This window comes from Lissotriton helveticus, chromosome 11 (assembly GCF_964261635.1).
Source record: "Lissotriton helveticus chromosome 11, aLisHel1.1, whole genome shotgun sequence".
Classification (NCBI taxonomy): domain Eukaryota; kingdom Metazoa; phylum Chordata; class Amphibia; order Caudata; family Salamandridae; genus Lissotriton; species Lissotriton helveticus.
Window position 1 is genome coordinate 232,332,656 of NC_136072.1, and position 13,937 is coordinate 232,346,592.

The window sequence follows — 13,937 nt, forward strand, 5'->3', positions numbered from 1 at the left end:
TGTTTGAACTGTTCGTACCTGCCCGCCTCTCGGGGTGGTGTATAAGGCGGGGTATCACTGGGGCGTGGTGGACTGCGCTTACGGACCTCCCCTTTGAGCGACCTACTGGGGTTCTGGACTGACCTTGATGCGCACGACGACGAATATGATTGAACGTGCCAGCTCACGCAGAGTCTACACCACGAGTTATACAACGCGGCCGGCCCCATGAGGGTTGTAGGCTTATCGCTGTGTCAATGTGACCCTTTTATTATGTGTGTCTCAGAATGAGACTTAATAAAAAAAAAGATGTTGAAATTAAAATTAGAGGGAAGGTGGGGCTCAAAGCCCACTTCTCTGAAGAGGACATTTAGTATGAGAGAGAGGTATTTAGAAAACACATTAATATTTTGTTTTGCGAGGGCTGCAGAAAGACTATCTAAGGAAGGTGTTCACGTTGGCTACTATATTCTTAAAAAGAAATACGAAGTGGCACGTTGCAATTTATCATGTGCCTCATATTTCATAGTAATCAATTTAGCATTATTTTTCCCTTAAATCACAGTTTTAATGAAGAGTTAATTATCAAACAATAATACCCATTTCCCAGGGTGAGTCAGCATGAGGCACGCGGCTTGGGGGGCAGAAAGCCCGAGGGAGGGAGGGACACAGGCCAGCTCCGAGGTCCGTGGGAATTGCGGGTGCTGTGGGGGGAGGAATGGGAGCGCCCCCAACTGAAGGGACCTGATGGAGGCAGGGAGGGAGTGAGCAAGAGGGAAAGCGAAAGCTTACTCATGCACATGCTGTCTACGCGTGCACATCCTGATGGAGACAGGGAGCGAGCGAGCAAGAGGGAAAATGAAAGCGTACGCGTGTGGGAGCGAAGCGAAAGCGCGCTATACATGTGCTGTGCTAACGCTGCAAGCCATACACGTGCACATCTGCTGTCCGTTCTGTTCATGCGTGCACATCTCCTGTCCCCCTTCCGCGAGCAGGGCAAGCGCTGCATCGCTAGGCGAGACCTAAAAAGGGAAAGTGCTGCATGTTGGCTGTAGAAGTCCATGGGAGGTTGCATGCAGGTTGGAACATTTCCGTCTCGTTGTTCCCTTATAGAGTAAAATGAATGAGGGGTATACATGGTGCAGATATATATCCTAAAACTTATTTTTAAAAATCTGATTCGGTTTTTACATCTATGTTAAAAATAAAATATGTAAAGAGGATCTTGCCTTCATGTTGGCATAAGTTTAGCCCACTGGAGACACTATTTGGGGTGGTTAGTAGCGAGAAGAAAATCCCTAAATAAAATGTTAAATACCTCTATTTCAAGAGCTTTATTTATCCATTTGAATGTTACTTGCGATCCAGTATGTGGGATGGCATATATGAATATTAGTAAAAATCCCAAGAAAGAGAAATACATCAGCCCATTTACATTTACAACTGCCTTTACTGTCTGCAATAAGCTTCTCAAGGTTAATCATAAAAATAAAATGTCTTACAAAATCATAATTCTTTAGTTATGTCGTATTCTGCGGATAAACACACCTTTGTTTCTATAACCTATATTTGTCAGAGTGCCATTTTTTCGTTTTTGTGAATTTACAATTAAAAAAATAAACATTAATTTGATCTTGAATTACTTTCGTACTGGAGATCCACTTCCTTTCAGTCTTTTCTCCAGTATCCTGGTCCAATTCCTCTGCAGGGCATTCAACCAAATTTTCCAAAGAAAGATTGTTCCTGCAAAGAGGACATTTGGCATGGGGCTAAAACAAAAAAAAGGCAGAATTTAATATTATGAAATAAACTTATGCTTTTTTTGTATGACAAAAAACGTGTTCAGGATCAAGACAATGTCACATATTCAATGTGTGAATACATCCGCACCACAATTTATGCATTTATTGCAATTATGCAGCACAACTTAAATTCAACTCTTGTGCATTGTGCAATAGTACACCGGTTGGGTAACCAGCTTGTTTTGAAGATTCCGAATAATCTGGTTTTAAACCTCAAATATTTTGAGTCAGCTGCACAAGAACAAGTTACACACAGTAGTAAATCCACTAGTTACTCAGTAGCCACTATCTAGTCAGCAAACGGAGGTTATCGTTCCCCTGAAGCTCAAAACCACAGGCTGTGCTCTAGGGCTGAAAAATAGGACTCAGATACACATTTAGCCTAGCTCTCTACACAAGCCTCTGACACCAACACTCAGCCATAATCTCTTAGTTAAATAACCTTTGGTAAAAAAACATAATCTGTGAATTACTTAATACAGAGCACAGGGGTTGCAAAAAGTTTATTGGAAGGAAGCCCCCTCTCATTACAGTGCATTTGAAGGGTATAGAGTCAAAATATCGAGTTTTTATTATCGACTAGACAGAATATCGAGTTAAAAATATAGAATAGACATAATATGGACTAGACAGAATATAGACTACCAAAATATCGACTAGAAAATGTTAATATCGAATAAAATGGACATAATATCGAATCAAAAATATAGAATGGACATAATATCGACTAGACAGAATATAGCCAACAAAAATATCGAATTTAAGGGAAGTTAATAATAATTTTTAATATTTGTGTAATATAATTCTGTAGCGGGTTGTGGGTTTATAGGGGAATAGGGTGGGAAGTAATTTAATTATAATTAATTAAATATGTTATTGTATTTATTGGTATTTATTTAAAATTAATTGTCAATTAATTATTAATTGGTAATTAATTAAAATATAAATGGTAATTAATTTTAATTGATTAATTGATAAATATGTTAATTTTAGTAATTTGTTTTCTGTAGCGGGTTGTGGGCTTATAGGGGAATAGGGTGGGAAGTAATTTAATTATAATTAATTAAATATGTTATTTTATTTATTGGTATTTATTTAAAATTAATTGACAATTATTAATTGGTAATTAATTAAAATATAACTGGTAATTAATTTTAATTGATTAATTGATAAATATGTTAATTTTAGTAATTTATTTTCTGTTGTGTGTTTATAGGGGAATAGCTTGGGAAGTAATTTAGTTGTAGGTAATTACATTTTTAAATATTTTTATTTGTGTCTAATTTTTAATTATTTTTATATTGTAAATTAATTTATTGGTAATTGGTAAATAATTAGTATTAGTAGGTAATTTTTATTATTAGTTAATTTTTATTTGTAATTTTAATGGATTAATATATTTTATGAAATTGTAAAATATTTTAATTAATTTGTAATTGGTATTAATATTTATGTTATTTATATATGAAGTATTTACTTTCCCTACTATTGCACTCACTGGAGTGGGAATAGTCATTTTTAACCCTACGCTATCCAATGCTTTCCCTACTGTTACTCTCTGGAGTGGGAATAGTAATTTTTACCCCTACGCTATCCAACGCTTTCCCTACTGTTGCACTCACTGGAGTGGGAATAGTAATTTTTATCCCTACACTATCCAACGCTTTCCCTACTGTTACACTCTCTGGAGTAGGAATAGTAATTTTTATCCATACGCTATCCAACGCTTTCCCTTCTGTTTCACTCACTGGAGTGGGAATAGTAATTTTTACCCCTACGCTATCCAACTCTTTCTCTACTGTTGCACTCTCTGGAGTGGGAATAGTTATTTTTACCCCTACGCTATCCAACGCATTCCCTACTGTTGCACTCTCTGGAGTTGGAATAGTAATTTTTATCCCTACGCTATCCAACGCTTTCCCTACTGTTGCACTCTCTGGAGTAGGAATAGTAATTTTTATCCCTACGCTATTCAACGCTTTCCCTACTGTTGCACTCACTGGAGTGGGAATAGTAATTTTGACCCCTACGCTATCCAACTCTTTCTCTACTGTTGCACTCTCTGGAGTGGGAATAGTTATTTTTACCCCTACGCTATCCAATGCTTTCCCTACTGTTGCTCTCTCTGGAGTGGTAATAGTAATTTTTACCCTCCCACTATCCAACGCTTGCCCTACTGTTGCACTCTCTGGAGTTGGAATAGTAATTTTTACCCCTACGCTATCCAACGCTTTCCCTACTGTTGCACTCACTGGAGTGGGAATAGTAATTTTTACCCCTACGCTATCCAGCGCTTTCCCTACTGTTGCACTCTCTGGAGTGGGAATAGTAAATTTAACCCTCTCGCTATCCTACGGAATTTTTTTTGTATATGTTTTGCTAATAATATGTATATATATATATATATATATATATATATATATATCCAATCATCAGGTAGCACAAAATAAGAAAAGCCTCAGGAAATTCAATAGTTTGTTTCTTTATTGTGAAAAACTCGCCAGCAGCAACCTCACTGGGGCGCAGGCATCCCTTGTAAAGCCAGACGCGTTTCAGGAATAAATAACCTTTCTTCAGTGGCAAGATGAGGAATGAAAGGTCGCGCTGCAGACAAACAGTTTTAAATTCAAAACACCTGCCCAGGTGGGCGTGGCGCACTTGCGCAGCCTCCTGGTGTTTGTAGTCCATCTAAGTTTTGCCCAAGTGGGTGCGCTTCCAAACATACCAAAGTTTTCATTTTTATCAATTACCCATGTGGGTTGATGCAATAGTCCCGGCGCTGTTGCTGCCCTGCTTTGTAGAAGTTCACACGAACTGTGCAGGCTCCAGCCCTGAAATGAAACCAGCACACTTTCCTTCCGATATTTTCTGTCTCCTGGCATGGAGTCAGAACGGACCTGCAAGCAGTGGGCTCTTCTTAAACGGCCGTGCAAAGCCGTAATAAATCCAATCATCAGGTAGCACAAAATAAGAAAAGCCTCAGGAAATTCAATAGTTCGTTTCTTTATTGTGAAAAACTCGCCAGCAGCAACCTCACTGGGGCGCAGGCATCCCTTGTAAAGCCAGACGCGTTTCAGGAATAAATAACCTTTCTTCAGTGGCAAGATGAGGAATGAAAGGTCGCGCTGCAGACAAACAGTTTTAAATTCAAAACACCTGCCCAGGTGGGCGTGGCGCACTTGCGCAGCCTCCTGGTGTTTGTAGTCCATCTAAGTTTTGCCCAAGTGGGTGCGCTTCCAAACATACCAAAGTTTTCATTTTTATCAATTACCCATGTGGGTTGATGCAATAGTCCCGGCGCTGTTGCTGCCCTGCTTTGTAGAAGTTCACACGAACTGTGCAGGCTCCAGCCCTGAAATGAAACCAGCACACTTTCCTTCCGATATTTTCTGTCTCCTGGCATGGAGTCAGAACGGACCTGCAAGCAGTGGGCTCTTCTTAAACGGCCGTGCAAAGCCGTAATAAATCCAATCATCAGGTAGCACAAAATAAGAAAAGCCTCAGGAAATTCAATAGTTCGTTTCTTTATTGTGAAAAACTCGCCAGCAGCAACCTCACTGGGGCGCAGGCATCCCTTGTAAAGCCAGACGCGTTTCAGGAATAAATAACCTTTCTTCAGTGGCAAGATGAGGAATGAAAGGTCGCGCTGCAGACAAACAGTTTTAAATTCAAAACACCTGCCCAGGTGGGCGTGGCGCACTTGCGCAGCCTCCTGGTGTTTGTAGTCCATCTAAGTTTTGCCCAAGTGGGTGCGCTTCCAAACATACCAAAGTTTTAATTTTTATCAATTACCCATGTGGGTTGATGCAATAGTCCCGGCGCTGTTGCTGCCCTGCTTTGTAGAAGTTCACACGAACTGTGCAGGCTCCAGCCCTGAAATGAAACCAGCACACTTTCCTTCCGATATTTTCTGTCTCCTGGCATGGAGTCAGAACGGACCTGCAAGCAGTGAGCTCTTCTTAAACGGCCGTGCAAAGCCGTAATAAATCCAATCATCAGGTAGCACAAAATAAGAAAAGCCTCAGGAAATTCAATAGTTCGTTTCTTTATTGTGAAAAACTCGCCAGCAGCAACCTCACTGGGGCGCAGGCATCCCTTGTAAAGCCAGACGCGTTTCAGGAATAAATAACCTTTCTTCAGTGGCAAGATGAGGATGAATTTCCTGAGGCTTTTCTTATTTTGTGCTACCTGATGATTGGATTTATTACGGCTTTGCACGGCCGTTTAAGAAGAGCTCACTGCTTGCAGGTCCGTTCTGACTCCATGCCAGGAGACAGAAAATATCGGAAGGAAAGTGTGCTGGTTTCATTTCAGGGCTGGAGCCTGCACAGTTCGTGTGAACTTCTACAAAGCAGGGCAGCAACAGCGCCGGGACTATTGCATCAACCCACATGGGTAATTGATAAAAATGAAAACTTTGGTATGTTTGGAAGCGCACCCACTTGGGCAAAACTTAGATGGACTACAAACACCAGGAGGCTGCGCAAGTGCGCCACGCCCACCTGGGCAGGTGTTTTGAATTTAAAACTGTTTGTCTGCAGCGCGACCTTTCATTCCTCATCTTGCCACTGAAGAAAGGTTATTTATTCCTGAAACGCGTCTGGCTTTACAAGGGATGCCTGCGCCCCAGTGAGGTTGCTGCTGGCGAGTTTTTCACAATAAAGAAACGAACTATTGAATTTCCTGAGGCTTTTCTTATTTTGTGCTACCTGATGATTGGATTTATTACGGCTTTGCACGGCCGTTTAAGAAGAGCCCACTGCTTGCAGGTCCGTTCTGACTCCATGCCAGGAGACAGAAAATATCGGAAGGAAAGTGTGCTGGTTTCATTTCAGGGCTGGAGCCTGCACAGTTCGTGTGAACTTCTACAAAGCAGGGCAGCAACAGCGCCGGGACTATTGCATCAACCCACATGGGTAATTGATAAAAATGAAAACTTTGGTATGTTTGGAAGCGCACCCACTTGGGCAAAACTTAGATGGACTACAAACACCAGGAGGCTGCGCAAGTGCGCCACGCCCACCTGGGCAGGTGTTTTGAATTTAAAACTGTTTGTCTGCAGCGCGACCTTTCATTCCTCATCTTGCCACTGAAGAAAGGTTATTTATTCCTGAAACGCGTCTGGCTTTACAAGGGATGCCTGCGCCCCAGTGAGGTTGCTGCTGGCGAGTTTTTCACAATAAAGAAACGAACTATTGAATTTCCTGAGGCTTTTCTTATTTTGTGCTACCTGATGATTGGATTTATTACGGCTTTGCACGGCCGTTTAAGAAGAGCCCACTGCTTGCAGGTCCGTTCTGACTCCATGCCAGGAGACAGAAAATATCGGAAGGAAAGTGTGCTGGTTTCATTTCAGGGCTGGAGCCTGCACAGTTCGTGTGAACTTCTACAAAGCAGGGCAGCAACAGCGCCGGGACTATTGCATTAAACCCACATGGGTAATTGATAAAAATGAAAACTTTGGTATGTTTGGAAGCGCACCCACTTGGGCAAAACTTAGATGGACTACAAACACCAGGAGGCTGCGCAAGTGCGACACGCCCACCTGGGCAGGTGTTTTGAATTTAAAACTGTTTGTCTGCAGCGCGACCTTTCATTCCTCATCTTGCCACTGAAGAAAGGTTATTTATTCCTGAAACGCGTCTGGCTTTACAAGGGATGCCTGCGCCCCAGTGAGGTTGCTGCTGTCGAGTTTTTCACAATAAAGAAACGAACTATTGAATTTCCTGAGGCTTTTCTTATTTTGTGCTACCTGATGATTGGATTTATTACGGCTTTGCACGGCCGTTTAAGAAGAGCCCACTGCTTGCAGGTCCGTTCTGACTCCATGCCAGGAGACAGAAAATATCGGAAGGAAAGTGTGCTGGTTTCATTTCAGGGCTGGAGCCTGCACAGTTCGTGTGAACTTCTACAAAGCAGGGCAGCAACAGCGCCGGGACTATTGCATCAACCCACATGGGTAATTGATAAAAATGAAAACTTTGGTATGTTTGGAAGCGCACCCACTTGGGCAAAACTTAGATGGACTACAAACACCAGGAGGCTGCGCAAGTGCGCCACGCCCACCTGGGCAGGTGTTTTGAATTTAAAACTGTTTGTCTGCAGCGCGACCTTTCATTCCTCATCTTGCCACTGAAGAAAGGTTATTTATTCCTGAAACGCGTCTGGCTTTACAAGGGATGCCTGCGCCCCAGTGAGGTTGCTGCTGGCGAGTTTTTCACAATAAAGAAACGAACTATTGAATTTCCTGAGGCTTTTCTTATTTTGTGCTACCTGATGATTGGATTTATTACGGCTTTGCACGGCCGTTTAAGAAGAGCCCACTGCTTGCAGGTCCGTTCTGACTCCATGCCAGGAGACAGAAAATATCGGAAGGAAAGTGTGCTGGTTTCATTTCAGGGCTGGAGCCTGCACAGTTCGTGTGAACTTCTACAAAGCAGGGCAGCAACAGCGCCGGGACTATTGCATCAACCCACATGGGTAATTGATAAAAATGAAAACTTTGGTATGTTTGGAAGCGCACCCACTTGGGCAAAACTTAGATGGACTACAAACACCAGGAGGCTGCGCAAGTGCGCCACGCCCACCTGGGCAGGTGTTTTGAATTTAAAACTGTTTGTCTGCAGCGCGACCTTTCATTTCTCATCTTGCCACTGAAGAAAGGTTATTTATTCCTGAAACGCGTCTGGCTTTACAAGGGATGCCTGCGCCCCAGTGAGGTTGCTGCTGGCGAGTTTTTCACAATAAAGAAACGAACTATTGAATTTCCTGAGGCTTTTCTTATTTTGTGCTACCTGATGATTGGATATATATATATATATATATATATATATTTTAAAATTAAAAAGATTTTTTAGGTTACATTAATTATTTATTCATTTTAAGTTTAAGTATTTTAAGTATGTTTAAATTAATTATATTTATTATTATATTAGTTTAAAATTAATTTTAAGATATTTAAAAAATTCGATATTTTGACTGTCTATATTTTTTCCTATCGATATTTTGGAGTCGATATTTTTGTACTTACCTGTTTGTAGATAGGAAGTCGATATTCTGGCATTCGATATTTTTACGTCGATATTTTGGCAAGTCGATATTTTGACTGTCGATATTCTGTCAGTGATCCCATTTGAAGATTCCAAAACATTAATGACAATGGGATATAGTGTTCAGACTTCTTCCAAATGTGTTTTTCATCGAGAACCTAAACACTGACTTTTAAGATAAACCCCACAGCATAGCATTTACAGATACCTTTCTGTGGGACCTACTTCTTAATAACCACGGACTATGCCTTAGTGCTACGTGCTATAGCATTTAGAATGTATAATTACTTCTGCATTCAACGAATCCCTAACGATTGTGGGCATGCTGGACATCCCACTTAATGAACCAGAAGCACCAATGACACCAGAAAGGCTATGTCAATATTAAACAAGACAGCAAAAAAAAGATGCATCATATATAACCTATAGCCAAAGTAGGCAACAAGGGTAAAATGGGGAGTCTAATAAAATACTCTTTAAAGTTAATTATTCATGATGCGGAGTACAATCAGTGTTTACATAACAGCCACAGTGATAGTAAATTATGCTCTATACCAGACTCCAGAACCACATTGATATTGGCAAAAAAACAGGATGATGGATAGTTATGGTTGTTTATGAAAAAATGTTGTAGTGGTCCAAAACTGTCTCTCCTTTAGAATGAGAATGTTCAAGCAGGGCACATAGTCTAGATGCATCCCTATGCCAGATGCTTTCAAGGGCCCAGGTTAGTGCCATCTGATTTGAAACAACTTGCACACTTTTTCAGACTTGCGAGACGTCCGAGCAGCATGGAAGGAGACTACACAAAAACTTGGATTTACACATGCTGATTTACTTTTCTGTCTATATTGGCTTACTGATATACAAACAGATGGTGAGCTAGTCATCTGTGCAACTCCAAGTCGATTGCCCTTAAAACAAACATTGGCAAAGCCATTAGGCCTAGAGTTTGGTAACAGATTGGTCAGTCCTTGTTTTGTTTAATTATGGCTTTTGTAAAATGCATTTTGGAGGGAGCTGCTGGTGTGATGTATTCCTATAGGTTCTGTATCGATCCCCCTATTCCTGACCCTGGTTTGGTTAATAATTAACTAGCAGCCATCCCACGGTGCAAAAACCGTTATCTGATTGAGCCACACCACGGCACAGAAACGTGTTATCTGATTAGGTCATAACGCATGCCATCTAATTAGGCAAGCACTATTCCTCCAGCCCCTGATAAGGCATACGGAGTTCTCAAAACAAATCAAACTTATGACAACCTGGGAAAATCCCGACAGCCATTGTTTTGATTTTACTGAGAACTACAGTAAAAGAATGTGCTAACGACCAGTTCGTATGACATCCTTATTGACGTATATATGTCCATCCTTACGTCAATCTCGGAACCTTACAGGTATAAATATTACCGACATTGCCTTAAGCAAACACATGCGGTGGTGACGAGATCGGAGCAGCGAGACTTGCCGAAGAGCACAGCACAGAGCAAAGCCCACTGGCGCTGCCCCGCCTTCCTGACGCGCTGAGAAGGAGACGCTGCTTTTCTCCTGCCGAGAAATCCAGCTCCGGCGCTTCCAAGCAGCCCTTGCAGGCAGCTGGAATATCAAGACCAAAGACGAGAGATACCAGCCCTCAACCATTCTAGATCTCAGGTACAGAACTGAACAACCCCTTGCAGAGAATTCTTGAGTCAGTCACTTGGCAAAACAAACTTAACTTAAACTGCTACTTATCTACTGCCGCCCACGTATTAGGCTTAGGTCAGGTACACCGGGGTAGGCGTAGTTAGAAGCACCAGTTGAGTACGATTAGTCAAATGTATATATCTATTTTATCCATTTTAAATATCTTATGGCTTAGAAACCATATCAATGTTTTTACAGTATTTCATAATTCTGCTTTTATTGTATGCACTTTACTTAACCATAAGTATTGCAATAATATCGATTCATTTCTCTTGTACGAGAAAAGAGACTGATCAATAAATAACATCTTTTATTGAACACGCCCGTCTCTTCCTTTTCTCTACAATCTGGTGAAACTAAGAATGCACTGAACTGACTGAGTAAAATAAGTTGTCTTTTGTTTTCACACGACTCTAGAGATACACTCTTGATTAGGGGAGAGCAAAGTGGTCATGTTCTATGGTTGTCAGAAACTAAATCCCTTCTTGTCTATCCAGGGAGGTTAAAATCCTCTCTGCCTATTCGAGAAAGTTTCTAGTGAACTCTGAGCTAGCTGGCAAACCCAAAACTTTGTCTAATATCGTCAGTAGAAGACCTAGTTAACCTCGGCCCTAGGTCTATACTATTGAAGGTATTATTCCAATGCGCAGAGCCTATTGGGATAATAGGAACTACACTACATGGCGCCAAACGTTTGGATAGGCGATAAAACTAACGCAAGACATTAGAGTAACTCAGTCGTGCTTTTTCACACAGCCCCCTTTTTTCCCATAATACTCCAAAGACGTCTGGAGTGGGTGAAAGGTTATATCCGCCAAACTTCATAGAGAGGAGACTCCTATGTATGGTTCTTGCTTTAGTCAACGTTGAAGGATACACTGTTCCAAAATATTGTGCATCTAATCTTTGTTTCCATAAGAAACCTGATCTGCAAACAAACGGAATAACCTTCCTGTCGGTAAAATGGTAGACAGTGATGAAGAAAGGGAGACAGCTAGATTAGCAGCTGAACTCTTAACAGCTGATGCTACTATGCAGGAAAATGACCCGGATATAATACTCATCCCGGTCAACATAAGAAAATCTATAACTTTAAAACTTATAAAAAATGGACTGACATCGAGAGGTGGTACAGTCATATTCGTAATTGAGGCACACGAATATCAGCAGACAGAGGTATTCTATTCATGGATAAACTTTCCAGCAGCAAACGCTGTAACAAAGGACTTCCACTATTACAAAATAGAGGAACCTCCTGATGAGTACACTCCTTTCGAGGAGGTGGAAGTACCACTCAAATTCCAAGAGCACCTGCTCTTGTTTAATGGCGCCCTAAAACATAATATTCACATCACCAGGCTCGGTCCACTAGGTAGACCAGGAGCAACGTGGCAGGTCCTAGCCGGATACACACCACATCCAGACATTGAAGAAATGCCTGCACCAGAACTTTTAATACAGCTAAAACAACTAATCAAAATATTAAAATACATAGACAATTAGTCCAATATGTAATGCGGACTTCAACAGTCCAACCAGCAATTAAAATTCCACAGCTGACCCCTCAACAGGGGAACACAAATAAAATTACACCACAGAACATACAGTCCTGCCTAGGTAAAGTACCAGCTAAACGGGAACAAATTCCATTCTGGTTAGCACAAAAAATCACTCAAATAGAGGCGGTATTTCCAGACACCACTCCTCTTGAGAAACACAGGATTCTGACTATCTGTCTTCCAATGGGAATCGCACCACATGTGGAGGACTGTGACACTTGGGGCACAGTCTTTGCTTCCATTTACACAAAAACACATGGGGTTCCATCCATGTCAGTAATACCAGATGTGCTAAAACAAATTCAAGATGAATACGGTCCAGAACACGCTTTAACTCTTGGTATGAAATTACTGAAAGACTTCAAGCAGGTCTCGGCAATATTACTAGCCAACATAAAGGGAGAAGCAGCAAATGTGGCGATCCGCCAGAGGTTAAAAGAGACAAATATAGCAGACCAACCAGCTGAAATTGCCAGAATTATAGAAAAATCCTATGGGGAACTAGGTAGAGATAGTTTGGGTGGAATACCAGTGAAACCCCAACTAGTTGAAAGTCCTGAAAAAATATTTATTAAAAATAATTTAAACACTCAAAACAAGAGCTGGGATGGAAACAAACAATCCAATCCTAAAGAAAAAAGATTCCAGTCCAGAGGAAGGTCTCCTCGGCGGAGAGAAAGATCTCCGAACCAAGGACGCAGGTCTCCCCAAAGTGAGCCCTCTGGGGAAAAATACAACCTTAGAAATAGGGATAATATAAAGAAACCTGATAGATATCAAGATATTGATACAGGTCCCTCTCAATCTTTTCAGACTTCCTCGCAGAAATCGGAAAGAAAAGGACGATCAGAACACAGGGAAGAGCACGTCAAGTCCAAAGACAAGGAACCTGCTCATCCAAATAAAAAGTTACAATTTCCAAAAAAGAAGGTAGCCAGTATTAAAGTAATCGAAGATGCCGAAAATACTGAGGACACAGCTGAAAAACGAAGAATAGGCTCAGACAATGCTAGACAGCGCAGCAGAAGTGAGCATAGCTCGCAAAGTCCTTATGAATCATCTGGAGACAGTGGACACGAATGAATATATTCAAGTGGAAACTGCAGACACCAGAGTCAGCAAACCTCACAAAATATATGAAATAACATTACGTATAGAGGGGGATAAGACTAGAAAAATAAGGGGTTTATTTTGGCATAATCTCTCCAAGGGCTATGACATCCTTCTAGCTGAAAAAGACTGGCCACCCGAGTTTGTCAGGGAGTGCCCTCATGGCGAAGAAATAATTATGCCTGCCTTCTCAAATCATATTCCAATTCATAAAAAATATACACTTGCTAGAAAATGGGCAGTGGCTCAAGCTCCTGCTTTATATAAAAATCATGTAGGATGGGATGAGGACTCTCCTCCTCACAAAATCCAGTTAAAATCACAACCTACTGCACAGAGGCAGTATCCAATTAAGCAAGAAGCTAAAAAACAGGTAAAAGAGATCCTAGATCATCTTGAATACCAGGGGGTGATTGAAACTTGCACCTCACAAATGAACAATCCTTTGTTTCCTGTCTCCAAACCAGACAATTCATATCGTCTTGTTTTGGACTACAGACACCTTAACTCATGTTGCAAAACTTTTATTTATTTATTTATTTATTTATATTTCTTCTATAGCGCAGGAATTCGATCTCGAAGGAGATATCTCCGCGCTGCGTTGTTCCAAAGGTAGGCAAAGACAGAAAGCTTGTGTGACATATTTATGATTGCTGGATAGGAAACAGGTGCGTCTTCAGACATTTTCTAAAAGTAACAAGATTAGAATTTTGTCTTAGAAAGAGGGGTAATGAATTCCATAGAGTAGGA

The 13,937-nt window shown here is 41.1% G+C and overlaps 1 protein-coding gene across 2 annotated transcripts in view; it reads right to left on the minus strand.

Annotated features, from left to right (window-relative positions):
• Positions 1-13,937, minus strand: part of HLTF (helicase like transcription factor) — a 498,779-nt gene that overhangs the window by 153,599 nt on the left and 331,243 nt on the right. For both annotated transcript variants that reach the window (XM_078667983.1, XM_078667984.1), the window contains one exon: positions 1,623-1,748. In XM_078667983.1, the coding sequence (XP_078524109.1) occupies positions 1,623-1,748 (126 nt within the window). The remainder of the gene's footprint in view (positions 1-1,622; positions 1,749-13,937) is intronic.